This window comes from Guillardia theta (genome assembly GCF_000315625.1).
Source record: "Guillardia theta CCMP2712 unplaced genomic scaffold GUITHscaffold_45, whole genome shotgun sequence".
NCBI classification, from domain to species: domain Eukaryota; class Cryptophyceae; order Pyrenomonadales; family Geminigeraceae; genus Guillardia; species Guillardia theta.
In genome coordinates this window covers 211,366-224,906 of record NW_005434629.1, presented here as the reverse complement: position 1 = coordinate 224,906, position 13,541 = coordinate 211,366, and the positions used below count along the sequence as shown (strand labels likewise).

At 53.9% G+C, this 13,541-nt stretch overlaps 5 protein-coding genes across 5 annotated transcripts; 2 read left to right on the top strand and 3 right to left on the bottom strand.

Annotated features, from left to right (window-relative positions):
- Positions 1 to 271: 271 nt before the first annotated feature.
- On the bottom strand, positions 272 to 2,033 carry GUITHDRAFT_163800 (hypothetical protein; the record flags this gene model as incomplete). The annotated part of the gene is made up of 9 exons (XM_005830511.1): positions 272 to 382; positions 696 to 843; positions 899 to 960; positions 1,024 to 1,196; positions 1,240 to 1,297; positions 1,349 to 1,419; positions 1,467 to 1,544; positions 1,595 to 1,681; positions 1,743 to 2,033. The coding sequence occupies 9 exons, from the start codon at positions 2,031 to 2,033 to the stop codon at positions 355 to 357; spliced, it is 996 nt and encodes a 331-aa protein (XP_005830568.1). The 3' UTR covers positions 272 to 354.
- A 1,971-nt stretch (positions 2,034 to 4,004) lies between these two features.
- GUITHDRAFT_110392 (hypothetical protein) lies at positions 4,005 to 6,126 on the bottom strand (the record flags this gene model as incomplete). Its single annotated transcript, XM_005830510.1, has 12 exons — positions 4,005 to 4,046; positions 4,109 to 4,150; positions 4,204 to 4,305; positions 4,359 to 4,474; positions 4,535 to 4,632; positions 4,683 to 4,780; positions 4,831 to 4,890; positions 4,943 to 4,986; positions 5,035 to 5,107; positions 5,256 to 5,463; positions 5,528 to 5,711; positions 5,766 to 6,126. The coding sequence occupies 12 exons, from the start codon at positions 6,124 to 6,126 to the stop codon at positions 4,005 to 4,007; spliced, it is 1,428 nt and encodes a 475-aa protein (XP_005830567.1).
- Positions 6,127 to 6,833: 707 nt separating this feature from the next.
- GUITHDRAFT_72907 (hypothetical protein) lies at positions 6,834 to 8,285 on the top strand (the record flags this gene model as incomplete). The annotated part of the gene is made up of 1 exon (XM_005830509.1): positions 6,834 to 8,285. The coding sequence occupies one exon, from the start codon at positions 6,834 to 6,836 to the stop codon at positions 8,283 to 8,285; it is 1,452 nt and encodes a 483-aa protein (XP_005830566.1).
- A 231-nt stretch (positions 8,286 to 8,516) lies between these two features.
- On the bottom strand, positions 8,517 to 9,696 carry GUITHDRAFT_72906 (hypothetical protein; the record flags this gene model as incomplete). Its single annotated transcript, XM_005830508.1, has 3 exons — positions 8,517 to 9,387; positions 9,445 to 9,500; positions 9,553 to 9,696. The coding sequence occupies 3 exons, from the start codon at positions 9,694 to 9,696 to the stop codon at positions 8,517 to 8,519; spliced, it is 1,071 nt and encodes a 356-aa protein (XP_005830565.1).
- A 1,130-nt stretch (positions 9,697 to 10,826) lies between these two features.
- On the top strand, positions 10,827 to 12,337 carry GUITHDRAFT_163798 (hypothetical protein; the record flags this gene model as incomplete). The annotated part of the gene is made up of 9 exons (XM_005830507.1): positions 10,827 to 10,940; positions 11,002 to 11,068; positions 11,116 to 11,275; positions 11,324 to 11,368; positions 11,508 to 11,652; positions 11,849 to 11,924; positions 11,995 to 12,049; positions 12,204 to 12,242; positions 12,307 to 12,337. Coding segments are annotated over 9 exons (730 nt in total), but the record flags the coding sequence as incomplete, so codon positions are not given.
- Positions 12,338 to 13,541: the final 1,204 nt, after the last annotated feature.

Here is a 13,541-nt window from a genome sequence, read left to right as displayed (position 1 = left end):
CCTTTCTTTTTGCACCCTTCGTTTTTATTTGTAGAGCTCTCCCCCCGATAAATCCTCTCCCCCCCATCTGCCCTGCTCCCTGCCCGCCCTCCGTCGGGCCTCTCCCCTCCTCCTCCGATCAACTTCCAGCGCTGGGCGAAGGAGAAGGTTGGCGATGAGAAGAGGATGCCGCTCGGACCATCTTGCATGATAGGAGAGCCGCCGTCTGAGTGCGTTGGAGGAGGAAGGCATTGGGGGTATGGGACGGAGATGGCGAGCACGGAGGGAAGTGGACAGGAGGGTGGGCTTTACTAGCAGACATCCTTCTACATGCTGGGCTCGCTCGCTCACTCGCTCGCTCGCTCGCACCTCCTCTCACTCCAAGGCCTTGACAAGAAGATCTCTGCCGCCCAATGTGAGCCGATGAGAACAGTAGGACAGGGACAAGGGAAGGGAGGGGGAAGAGGGGGGAGGGCATTGGGAGACAGAAGAATGGAAACAAAGAGCGGGAACAAGAGGAGGGGGAGGAAGAGATAGGAAGGTGAAGGGATGTATGGGAAGTACGAGCATGGCGGTTCGGGGTATGTCAGAAGGAAAAACAAGGTTTGAAAGACGATGAAGAAAGGGCACAGAGGAGGGAGGAAAAGGAAGAAGCAGTACACAGGAAGAGGTGAAGGGCAGGGGCAAGACAGTTGGAAGAAAAACGAGGAGAGGACCTGGTCACAGCTTTTCCCAGGCCCATGACAGAGTCCATGCCTGAGATAGCGTCAGCTTCCCTCGAAGAGAAACGATCCTTCTCCTCCTCGCCTCCTTCGATGCGGTCAATGTAGGGCTGCACCTTGGGCTCCTCCACCACTAGCCCTCCTGCGCAGCGAATGAGGAGGATGTGCGAAAGAGAAGCCCTGGTGGTTGCCCTTACCACAGCAGTGCATCGTTGCTTCATCCTTGATGAGAAGCTCGATGACTTCTGCTGGAATGCTCCTACGTTGAAGCCATCAGGGTCGGGGAGCGGCGAGGGAGCTGGTGGCAGCTCCTCCTGCTCACTTGAAGACAACAGCCGCCCTGTCGATCCCACAGACTCTCTTGCCGTTGGACACGTTGGTGACGACGATGGCGCTGACAGTGGAAGGAGGGCTTGTCGTGTAGCCGGTGATGAAAGCTCGTGCCTCCTCCTCGCTCTCGGGCTTCTCAAGGATCCTGCCCTCGTGCACCACCACCTGCTGCAAGTGAGCCATAGCAGAGTCGGAGGTATCGGCAGACCTGGTCACTTGTAACCAGGAGAGTCACTCCTTCATGCTTGGAGCCATCTGGGTTGACCCTGCGAGATCGGAGTCGATGCGAGGATGAGGCAGCAGCATCAAGATCGAACCATACTCCCTCCCGACAATGACGGCTCAACAGAGTGTCGGCCTTTGCGTTAGCGATTGCCTTGACAAGTTCCTTTCCCTTTGCTCAACCCTCCCCATCCTGCAGCACAAGGAAGATACCTCAGGGTCATCGAAGCGGATGGCCTTCTCATCGATGTCTGCTGGAAAGCACTCGAACTCGATCCCAAGATCGCCCAACTACACTAGCATAAGAACATAATCGCACCCCTTGCAAACAAGCTGTTCACCAAAGCCTTGCGATAAAAGCTCTGCGATCCCAGCACAACCTTGACGTTGGCAGGCTTCTCCCATTTGAGATCCTGTGTCGATTGTGCCTAATTCCATCATCAACACACAGGACTCTTCACCAACCTCGACTTTCTCGATTTAATGCACGAGTGCTGCAGACCAAGTGAAGTCCACAGTAAGGAGTCTGTCCTCTGTCTCCTCAGCTCCATCGCTCCCAGTATATCCATCTATCTCCTCAGCACCATCACTCCCAGCATATCCATCCATCTCCTCAGCACCATCACTCCCAGCATATCCATCTATCTCCTCAGCTCCATCACTCCCAGCATATCCATCCATCTCCTCAGCTCCATCACTCCCAGCATATCCATCCATCTCCTCAGCTCCATCACTCCCAGCATATCCATCCATCTCCTCAGCTCCATCACTCCCTCCCATCCCTCCCTCCTTACCGTCTGACGAGCGTGATGCGCGCACAGCCCTTGATCCCCCATGCCCACCTCAGCTGCGGGGGTTGAATTGGCAATAAAGGCTCTCATGAGTACCGGTATTCCCCATTCCTTTTTAAGTTACTCAAAGTTAAGTGAAAAATCAGTACACCCCTATTTAAATTTGACTGAGTGCCGAAGTTGAACTTCGGAGGCTCGAAAAACCAAGAGAGTGCAAGAAAGAAAATTGCCAACCCTTCAACCGGTCGCCTGACCGCTCTTTACTCAAAGTTAAGTTAAAAATCAGCTAGTGTGGCATGTTTGTTCCGAAGTTCGGCGGTCATCCGATCTTTCAGGGCCGGACTCAGTGGGCCTCAGCCTCAGGGCAGTTTGACCCCCCGTGCCAGTTAATTCCTACACAGTCTGTGAACGTCAGCCGCCGGCGGGCGCGGCGGAACGCACCGGGGCTTGTGACAGTCAGCGCGGCGGGCAGTTTTGCCCACACAGCGTCAAAGCGTGGCAAGGGGAAACTTTCAAGTTTGACTTTCACACTGGGACGGCTGACTCGGTGAGGCCGCTGTGAGGGAGGGCCCCCAAGGCTTGGACGTATTAGGGCTGAAGGCCCGAGGCTCTACTCACGCGTGACGACTGGCAGTGAGCGTGTGAGGGCTGAAGGGGCCCCAACGCTCTACGACCGTCCGATCTGGTTTACTCAAAGTTAAGTAAAAGAACGATCAGTGAGTGGGAGGGTTCCGAGCCGTTGCCGGAGGGACTCATTTCGCAGACTATAAGGTTGTAGCATCCATCCCCTGTGCACGAAACGGATCTGTTTCGGGTCCAGAGATCGGTATCTTCGAGGGACCGATGACACCCTCTCTCGAAAAGATTACTTTTCATTTCAAGTTCCAGCCTGCGCATCCGACCGCGCCCCCTTCTCCCCCCCCCCTCCCCACCCCCTCAGTTCAGTTTGCCTCGGATATGACCCACCTTAATTCCCTAAAGTACCCTTGTAATGACTCGACGGTCATCCACCCCACCCTATCATTCTAGAACCGGCTTTAATTGGAGTAAATCTGTTTGCTCCAAATCCTGCTCCTCATCGTCTTGTCCGTCACCCTCGTCCACAAACGTCCACCGATCCTCTCCGCTTCTCCCTGACTCCATAGATATCATAGACACCATGCACGTCCACGAATGCACCATCGTCTGCAAGGATATCCTCATCTCGTCGCACACCCCGCACACAGAAGAGCTCGATCGGACCAGCGACGAGTCCTCCGAAACCACTAGAGACGTCGAATCTGAATGCTCCTGCCATTGCGATTGCGGATCTTGCGATCTGAACGGTGAAGACCATATTCGTTATAAGGAGTACAGATGCCCCTGTCGGACAAAGCAGCTGAGAGCGCTTTCTTATTGTATTTCTTTGATATCGTCAAAGAGAACGCGACAAATAGTAGGAGCCACCGGCTCCATGATAGATCTCTTCACTGAATAAATGCCTGTTGTTTCCTTACAAACTCTGCAGCGAAAATGATTGCCGCAAATGATATCTTTTCGCACAAAAGAAATATATCTTGATGCCCTGTTCAATCACAGTACTTCAATTTACTATCAAGCCACGACATTTTCGTAGAGGAGTGTGCAGGCACGAAAATGACCGCTCATTCAGAAGCATCAGAAGTTCCTCTCAATTCCTTAGGTATCGCACCAGAGCGATTGAGTTCTTTTCGGTGGATTTGGAGGCAAACCTTATCCATCAAGAAAAAATGAGGTTTGCTGACCGATCGAGAGCTCTAAGGGTCAGGATGCAATCAGCATAATATTCTCCGGCGTTAAGTCTTCTGAAACGTATGCCGCTAGCTCGCATGAAAGTCCAAGTTGCTCCCGAACGTACAAGACCCTCCCAACGTCGATGAGACGTTTGCACTTACGGCCGAATTTCACCTAGAAAACTCTTGTCTCAGATTGGTGAGCGAGTTCAGATGTAGAGCAAGACCTTCTCTTCCCTCGACATCGTTATCTGGACAGTCCGCACGCAAGCGTTATGATACTGAGTAGCTCATGTAGATTGCAAACGGTTACCTTGGCGTTGTGATGATGCTGACTGGAGTCTTGTTGCTCTACCTGCCATATTGTGAGGAGAGGATGTAAAAAGGGAGAGGATGGAGATGACATACATTGTTGTCTCCTGTTTTCTGCTTCTCATTCATATGCTGTCGACATCCCGTTGCCCACGAGGCATACTTGCACATCATCTCGAACCCCCCCCTTCCTATCTGCTGGTGTCCCAACACGTCAGCACGAATCCAGGGGGCAGGCGGCGAAAGCGAACCAGGTCGTTGACGAAGAATTTCTTCCCCACATAGTCATCCCAGGTGCACAGGTGATGACAGCACAGAGCGATGCAGATTCCTTTGACCGCATTGGGCCCCTGATTTTCCCCCGGACCTGAGAATTCAACTGATAGTCAAACTCGGAATGTAGAGGCACACATCGAGCCTTGGAGACCTCCACTGTGGTGATAGTTCACCAGACATCGCAACGCAAGGTCCGTGGCTACTCCGCAAAGGTGCTTGGAGATCCCAACGACGCTACTCATGAGAGGTCTAAGGTAGAACCCTTCAGAGTCCTGGTTCGAAGATGCAGCTGCCCTTACATTTCTCCGCAGGGAACTGCCCTGAGGTCAAGGTGCCGGATGTCGACAGTCAGCCGCTGGAAAGCTCCACGGGATCGGAGGCGGAGGATTCGATCGGCCTGTATGGAGCACGTAAGAGACCTCACGGCCTTGTCCAGCTATGAGAGACCTTCCCCTTCATGTGTCCGCTGTCCTTCTCAACCAAGAGTAAGTTGACCGCCTCATCACACTGTCAACCGTTTCCTCGAGGTCAATACAAAATCGAGATTGGACTAGCAGACCTGTACTAATGACAAAGACAGCATTGCTTTGCCAGCCCCAAATTCTAAAGAACAATCATCATCAAAAGTCATGTACAGCTGAATTGAAGTACCGATGAACGTGGAATCCGTGACATGATTGAGCAATCCCTTGTCTTCCATGTTTGAGATCAGCGAAGAATCTTGCTTGAGATGTTTGTAAAGAGTTCCATTCGGATCCGTTCGACTTTTCCCGCCGGCTTGAGCCAGGTCAAAGAGTACACTGCAACGCAATGACTGCTTCTCTCGCTTCCTGATCAAATCAATTTTGAAACTATCCATTTCTCATCCTCACCTCTTCGATTGCCCTGACGTGGATTTCGTAATTCTCATTCACACGCCCCACGAATCCCACAGGGTCCTCCGCATCGCTCATCACAGGCTGAGAGGAAGGCAAAGGACGTCCTTGCGATCCACTGTTGATGTCTTGCTTGTAGTACGGGCACGACCTCATCGCGTCCTCCCTCGTCCTGACGTTGCATCGCTTCAGGTGGCTCTCGTACCTGCAGGGAACAACAAGGTGAACCGAACCCTCCGCTGGGCTCCGTCGAGATCGCGCCGCCTTACCTGTCGGGTAGGATCCTTGTCCTACAAAACTCGCACTCTCTTGCTTCGGACGAATCTTCCTTACCGTCTGCCCCTTGCGCAACTTGATGCCCGATACAAAAGGACGAGCGTTCCATGCGGGGCCGCGAGCACAGGCGCTTCTTCTGTTCGATCCAGAACGAGCACCGTTGATGCTCCGGGAGACCTGACCCATGTAAGAGGTCAGCATCCAGTGATGCAGGGAGGGGAGGAGCAGCACCTGCTCGTCTGTGGCTGTCTTTATGATGATCCCCCTTCTCAGGCCGTCTCCTCTCTACATTCTGACCAGCCCTCTTTGCATCCACCTCATCTGAGCTCATCAATCCTCCCTTGTAGTGTCTGGGGAGCGTCTGACAGTACTTGTGCCACTGCCTGCCAAGCCTCTTCTTTATGCTGCCTTTGCCGGCACTTGGATCCTCTATGGTGAGTGCGCCGTGCTCGCTCATTCCTTTTTGCTCTGCAGTTTCATCTTCCTCCTCCAGAGCTTCAACCTTCTTCTCTCGTGTACATGCAGCCATGCGCTCCCCTTCGTCGCCTCCATCGTCTCCTCCTGTTCGCTCGCTTCGAGCCGCTTCCGCCATGCAGTAGTCGGGAGGATGTATCTGATCTTATTAGAGCAAGCACTCTGTGAACTTTTTCACTAAAATTTCAATATTGGTTGGTGTTTACTGAAAATTATGGATAAGAAAGGGAGCAATTTTAAAGTGTGAGAAGGAATGAGGGACATGGATGGAGGGGGAGGAGGGTGACTAATTTTGCAGGGGCCGGTAGGTATAAGGGCAGGGTGGGGGCGATGCACAGGCAACAACGAAGCCCGTAGCGAGGAGGGGAGAGGAGAGGAGAGGAGAAGAGAAGTGGAACGAAGAAGTCCACGAGCAGAGGAGAGAGTTGAGGCTTGCAGGACGTCAGAACAGAAGTTGAGAGAGCTGAGGGATACACTGCCAAGGATCTGATCGTTTTCGTGAGCATGGGACACATGGCAGTAGAGTCGAGGAGGAACCCTTCCCTGGCGTTTTCGCTCACCTACTCGATCTGGCTCCTGACATGGACGTCAATGGCAGCATCGTTCTTGATTTCTTCTCCTGGCGTCACAAGGGATAGCGCTGGCAGACGCGCTATCGGCCTCCCCGCAGGCTTTCCCCGTACATCCCGTCCTGGCTGGTCGGTACCGAGCAAGCGGACGAGCTCTTTCAAGGGGTTGAGTGACAAGACTCAAAAGCACTCTCAGGCATCGGCAGCGTCAGCGTTCGCAGCAAATGCCACGGATGCGTCGCAGAAGCCAAAGGGGATGCTGCCAAGGGGAGACTACCTGGACAAGATGGTAGTCGTCCTATCCTTCCCTGCCATCCTCAACTTCATGCTCGTCCCTCTTGTGGGTGCTGCAGACACGTTCTGGGTGGGAAAGATGGGGAACGCAGCAGCGCTGGCGGGGCAGGGAGCAGCGAACCAGGTGTTCTCAACAACGTTTTGGGTGCTCGGGTTCCTTCCCAGCGTCATCACGCCATTGGTGGCGAGTGCCTACGGCAAAGGAGACATGGAAGGAGTTCGCAAGCACATTGCAGAGGCTCTCTTCCTCGCAACCTTCATAGGAACGATCGGGATGACTCTTGTGGTCCTCATTCCTCAGATCCTGGTCTCCGTTGTCATCCCGTCGGGTGCCCCGGCGATGGAGTACGCAGTCCCCTACATCCTCGCCAGAGGCGCCAGCTTCGTCCCTGCCATGCTCACGACCGTTGGATTTGCTACGTTTCGAGGAACGTTGGACACGTTCACGCCTCTCATGGTCAGCGCCTTCTCGAACCTGTTCCACATCGCATTGCTTCCCATCTTCGTCCTCAAGCTCGGGTTTGGTGTGGTGGGAGCTGGTCTAGCCACCTGCATCTCGGACGTTGTCTCTTGTTCCGTCTACCTGACGATCCTCCTCCGGAAGAAATTCATCGAGTCCTCCTCCTTGTTCCGCGTCCCGACCTTAGCTGCCATCTCAGAACTCATGAGCGCAGGCTTCAGCGTGCAGCTGCGAACTCTGGCCATGAACTCTGTCTTCATCGTTGGCAGTGGAAGGATCCAGGCGATGGACTTGACGGGGACGTCGGCAGCAGCACACACCATCGCCACACAGCTCTGGTCTATCGGAGGCGTCATCCTGCTTGCCATGAGCACAGTGGCTGCTATCCTTGTTCCCAAGGCCATGGCGACGGCTTCGATAGATGGGGACCTTGTGTCTGCTCGGCACACAGCCAACCGCATGCTCATCTGGGGCCTCATCGTGGGCTGCATCCTGGCAGCCGTCCAGCTCTCCATGATCCCCCTGCTCAACGTCTTCACGCCCTTGGAAGAGGTGAGGGAGGCGGCGCGCGTCCCGTTCACCATCAGCGCTGCCATGCAGATCATGAACGGGGTTGTCTTCGTTGGAGAGGGAGTGATGCAGGGGCATAGAGCCTTCCGCCAGCTAGCAGTCAACACAGTCCTGGCAATGATCGTGCTGCAGCTCACGATCCCAATACTGGGGACAAGCTTGCCGGGAGTTTGGTGCTCTTACTTCGTTTTCAATGTTGGGAGATTGATCGGGGTGCTTTATCATCATTTCTATCAGGTTGGCCCTCACAAAGTTTGTTGTTCCCTTTGTCCGCTCTTTCTCTTCCCCTTTATTTGTTCATCTGTCACTAGTGTCCCCGTTTCTTTGCTTCTCTTTCTCTGCTGTCTTCGTCTGAAGTGTTTCCCCAGGGCCCGTTGGCGTTGAAGAGAGCAGCAGTGACTTGACGGCGGCACGAGAAAAAAAAGTTTTGAAATTCAAATTTATTTTTTTAAACTTCACTGGATCACACGTACGAGCTCACAATTCAGAGTCTATGGATGAGAAACCGCCTCCTCCTCCTCCTCCTCCTCCTCCTCCTCATAATATTTACCACCACCACCTCATTTCTCTTGTCTTCGTTGTCCTCCACCACGCCTATCCCACAAACTTGGGCACTCAGGTGAGGTCATGGTGGCCGTCCATCACCATCTCGTTGGCAGAGGAGGGCTCAGGCACACCAGCGACGGGGCAGCAGGCGACGCCGATGGTGCTTCTAGTGAGCTTCTCTACCTGCTCACGGGCCAGGAGGGGGTTGTTGACCCAAGTCTTGTAGAAGCTGAAGGGACACTCGGCCACTCCCTTGTCCCCATCGCCGGACGCGTACATCCCAGTGTATCCGCGGTGGAGGAGCTTGAAGAGGTGGTTCTGCGACTGATCGGTCTTGCGGGAATCGCGTATCCCGCTGATAGACAGCTGGGCATACTGCACCCCGTCATGCTCCTCGCCGCACTCCCCCATGGTCCTCCCATCGTTGCCGATGATGCAGGAGTGGCCGAAGTAGCAGTAGACTCCGTCATGACCGGACGCATTCGCCACGGCCACGTACACGTTGTTCATCCAGGCCATGCACTTGGCCACCATGACCTGCTGGTCCTTGGCTGGATACATGTACCCCTGGCAGCGGACGATGAGCTCGGCCCCCTTCATAGCGCAGTCCCTCCAGATCTCCGGGTAGTTGCCGTCGTCACAGATGATCAGAGACATCTTAATCCCCTTGGGACCCTCGGTCACGTACGTGTTGTCGCCGGGGTACCATCCCTCGATGGGGCACCATGGTAGGATCTTGCGGTACTTCTGGACTATCTCACCCTTGTCGTTAATCAAGACGAGGGTGTTGTAAGGGTGCTTCTGCGGGTGACTCTCGTGCCTCTCGCCCGTCAAGCTGAAGACTCCCCAAACTCCGACTTCCTTGCACACCTGACAGAACTTCTCCGTCTCTGGCCCGGGGATAGTCACAGCAGTCTCCATCATCTCCTTCTTGTCGTACCTGACCGCACCAGTTACATCGCACGTGCCGTATCCTGCCTCCTCACTCCCATCTTACATGATGCCCTGTGTGCTGTACTCTGGGAAAATGATGAGGTCCATTCCTGGCAGCCCCTGCGTAGAGGGTTTCATTGGTGGGTTGATCAGAATCGTGAGAGCTACTCACAACTTTGGTCCCTCGAACAAGATCGCAGATCTTGTCGATGTTCTTCATCACATCATCTTTCGTGTGGAGCCTTGGCATCTTGTACTGGAAGACACACACCCCGACTGTGTCAGGGCTGCTGCTAATATCTCCATGGCGCGACATTCCTCACTGACGAGTACGACCTGGCAAACATCGGTATGTCAAGAATCAACCTACAATGGCAAAGAACGCTATCGCCTCTGCTCCTCCTATGATCTCCATAAGGTGCATGTGTTTGGTCCTGTCGTATCCTTCCTCCTGCCTCCCTCCCTCCCCTCCCTCCCCGCTTGCTTCGTTGCATGCCGTGGAACTTTTGCAATTTACGGTCGAACGAAAGCAAAATGTACTTCTTCACCCCTCTCCTATAGCACTGTTGGATGGGTACTAGTCTTCTTTTTACAGAATCATTTTTTTGGAGTGGTAACGGAGGTCCTACAGGTGTCCTATGTGATATTGGAACTGTTGCCGGGGCTTTCATACTTCGGTTCGTTGTAGACCGAAAAGCCCCAAGATCGCATCTGTACTTGTGCCCCACCACCCCACTCCCCACCCTCCGAGACTCTGCCAATTGAGGCTACCCCCACCCCCTCATTTCCCACATCCCTCTATACCACTACCCTACCTCCACCGCCTCATTAACTTCGAGCCTCGTTGGATCCTCGCAAGCGCGAAGTTCTAGACTTCCAACGGTTCTCAGTGCCTCTGCCGCCCGGTATGCGAAGGCGGCCGGGCCCCGGGCCCACCGGGCCGCTAGTTACAAAAACATCCAGGTCTGCCTCAGATATGTTCAGTAGAAGGCAGTGAAGGCAGCACAACCAGGTATAAACACGGTGTGGAGGGCAGTTGCGTCCGATGAAAGAGCAATGCTTTACGGAGAAAGGAGAAGAAAGAGAAGAGAGAAGGAGAAGCAGATGGAGAAGACAAGACTGAAAGAAGAAATTTTCATGCAGATGATTGTGATGGGAATAATGTTTGATGGAAGAGAGGAATGTTTTGCCGACTGAAGGAACAGAAATAAGTGAAATATCAAAAAATCGATTGATGAGAGAAGAGCGAGGAGAGGGAGTATGAGATTGGCTTGAAACTGATTCTGACTTGATAGCATTGAACGTGTCCTCCTCACCTTCATCGATGCTGTGGTAAAGCCTCCATCATGAGTCTTCAGGATCGTCAAGTGTAGCTGTGCGTTTGTACAACAATCAGTTCTCAAGTGTTACAAGCAAGACCCTCGGTTGTGAAGCTTGCGGCGGAGGGATGGGAGGTCGACTGCCGCAGCTTCAGTTCGCTGCGCTGCTTCTCTGCGTGTCTGTTGCGTCACGATCTGGAAGCCTATATCTTCCGACGCAAGGAGGAGTGCACTGGGCTAGGTTCGAACATAAGGGGTGTTGTGATATGAAGAATGACGGTGAGCTGTTGCTGCTCGACCAGGAACAAGCTGTCAGGCAGTAGCATCAGCAATGTCCGTGAACATGACCTCCAGGGTTCAAACACTCAGGTAACAAGACATGAGCCGACGTCAGCTCTGATGACCGTTCGGGGCAGACAAGCTTGAGGTTGCGGGGAGGAAAGATAGCTGAATCCTCCTTCGTTGGCAAAGTGTACATCCCAGACAACTTGACGATCGAGTGGGATGGGAAGATAGAGAACTGCAAGTGCATGCAGGGATGCGTCTGCGATCATTGCGCCAAGCGCGACAAGCTCGGTGAGTTGTCGATGCCATGCAGCCCGAGCACCTCGTAATGGATGGCAGACGATCTGGAGTTCAACAGGATTCCCATCTTCGATTACAAGCCAAGTGCGGCCTAGTTGAGGATTGGAGAAAACTTTCTATCCTTGTCCTGCCGTGTACCCGTCTCTTTCTGTCTATCCTTGTTCCTGGAGTGATCCCGTCCCCTCTGTATCTTTCCATCTCACTTTGTGTCTTCTTTCCCCAGAGCTCGACGAGGAGCTTTGGTCTCGCAAGATGCCTGCTTCTCCGCAGGACTACCAGGACGAGCCTGAGGTACTTAACGTCTCCACATTGGAGGAGCTTTCCCGAGCCGTGTTTGAAAATGAAGAGAGGGAAATTTTCCCCAGGAGGTTTGTTCATTTCTATTGACCTTTCCTCCCGCCCTCTCTCTCCCTTCATCCACTCTCTTTTTCCCCCGCTCTCTACTTCCTCCGTTCTCTTCTTCCTCATCGTCTCTTCGTGATGGCTGCTTGCACGTCTCACTTGTCTTTCAAGCCTCACCTTGCTTCCCTAGTCTCTGCGATTGATACTGATGTGACACCGCAGGCAACTTTTCTTTGCACGTGCCCACATCATGTGGGAGAACCGCACTCTTGACGAGGAGACAGACAACTGGCTAGGGGTGAGTGAAGGAGGATGAGGAAAACGATCCTTTTGCATCCCCGATCAAGTGTTGATGACTGCTCTCGAAGGTCTATAACCGGAGTTTACATCTAGAGGGGCAATGGACCATGGAACCTGCTGCCGGTAAGATCATCGGATTATCCTCCTCCTCCCTCTCCTTCTTCTCATCATCATCAACCTCACCCTCCTCTTCCTTTCCTCTCATCCTCCCTTCCTTCCTTGTCAAGTCCTCCTGGCGATCCGTCACTTGTTCCCCTGCTCACTGATCTCCCACTAGGCTCAACGAAACTTCGGCCAGTCCTGCACTCGTTCCTCTGTCAGTTGCCCCTTCCTCCTCTGCAGAGATCGCAGTACTAGGAGGCTGACGCTGATGGTGGCAGGGGGCGGGTGGGCTTTGTCGGCTCGAACCTCAGGGTCATTCAGGCGTGTCGTCTGCCTCAAGGATAATGGGGTGATGACTAGTGAGAAAGAAGGGGAGGGGGGAGGCAAACGCGGGGGAGAGGGGGGGGAGAAGGGATGGGACGATGGGAGGGAAACGGAGGAAAAGGAGAGACTGGAGAGCAGAAGGGAGCGGGGAGAGAGGGAAGCGAGGTCAGGATGTGAGGGAAGCGAGAGAGGAAGAAGTGAAGTGTGGAGGAGAGGGATGGGAGGCAACGAGGATCGACAAGGAGGAAAGAGCAGCTGCGGGTCTCCTTGTGCTCATAGAGGGTCAGGGCTCGCTCATCGTTGTTGGCGCCGGCAACTGGACGTTTGAAAGCTGCCGTCTCAGGTCCCTGCCCCTCCTCTCCTGCCCCTCTTCTCCTCTCTCCTACCCCCTCCTGCCTTCACTGCTCCCCTTCTCCTCGCGCCCTCGTTCCTCCTTCCTCCTCCTTCCCCCTCCCCTCCGTATCTCGATCGTCTGTGCTATCTATCCCCCTCTCTTGTCCTTTCAGCCTTTCTCCTCCTGTTCACTGACGAAGAGCTCTTAGAGTTCGTCCGGGGCCAATCAAACCTGGTCGCTATCCTGGAGCCTTGGGATGGCTGGGAGGTCATATCCTGTTCGCTGACTTCTTCGCAAATGTGAGCAGAAGGAGAGAAGAAAGAAAGCAGGGGCGGAGGAAGGAAAGGGGGAGGATAGGAAGAGGATGGAAATGGGGAGGAGGAGAGGAGGAGGAGAGGAGGAGGAGGAGGAGGGGGAGGATGACGACTTGGTCCAGATTCTTGTTCGTGGATGCTACCTTGGGCTCCTCTCGCATCGAATCGCCCTCGGGCATTACGTCGGAGTTGGAGGAGAACACCACGTTAGGGCAAGAATAGGTACATGCATTAAGGAGCAGGACAAGGAGCAGGAGCAGGACAAGGAATACGAAAACGTGTGTGGATGAGTGGTAGTAGAGGACGAGGACGAGGACGAGGATAAGGACGAGGACGAGGAGGGTCCTGACCAGCAATTTCACGGCAGAGAACTCCATGATCGATCGGGTACTTCATGGCGTAGCGTTTGGGGAGGATGCGCATGCGGAGATAGAGAGATGTTTCATCCGAGGCTGCCGGATAGCGGTGGCGCTGAATGACAGGTTTGCACATGATTACTTCCTCATTACCTCCCTCCCTCCCTCCCTCTCTCCCTCCCTCC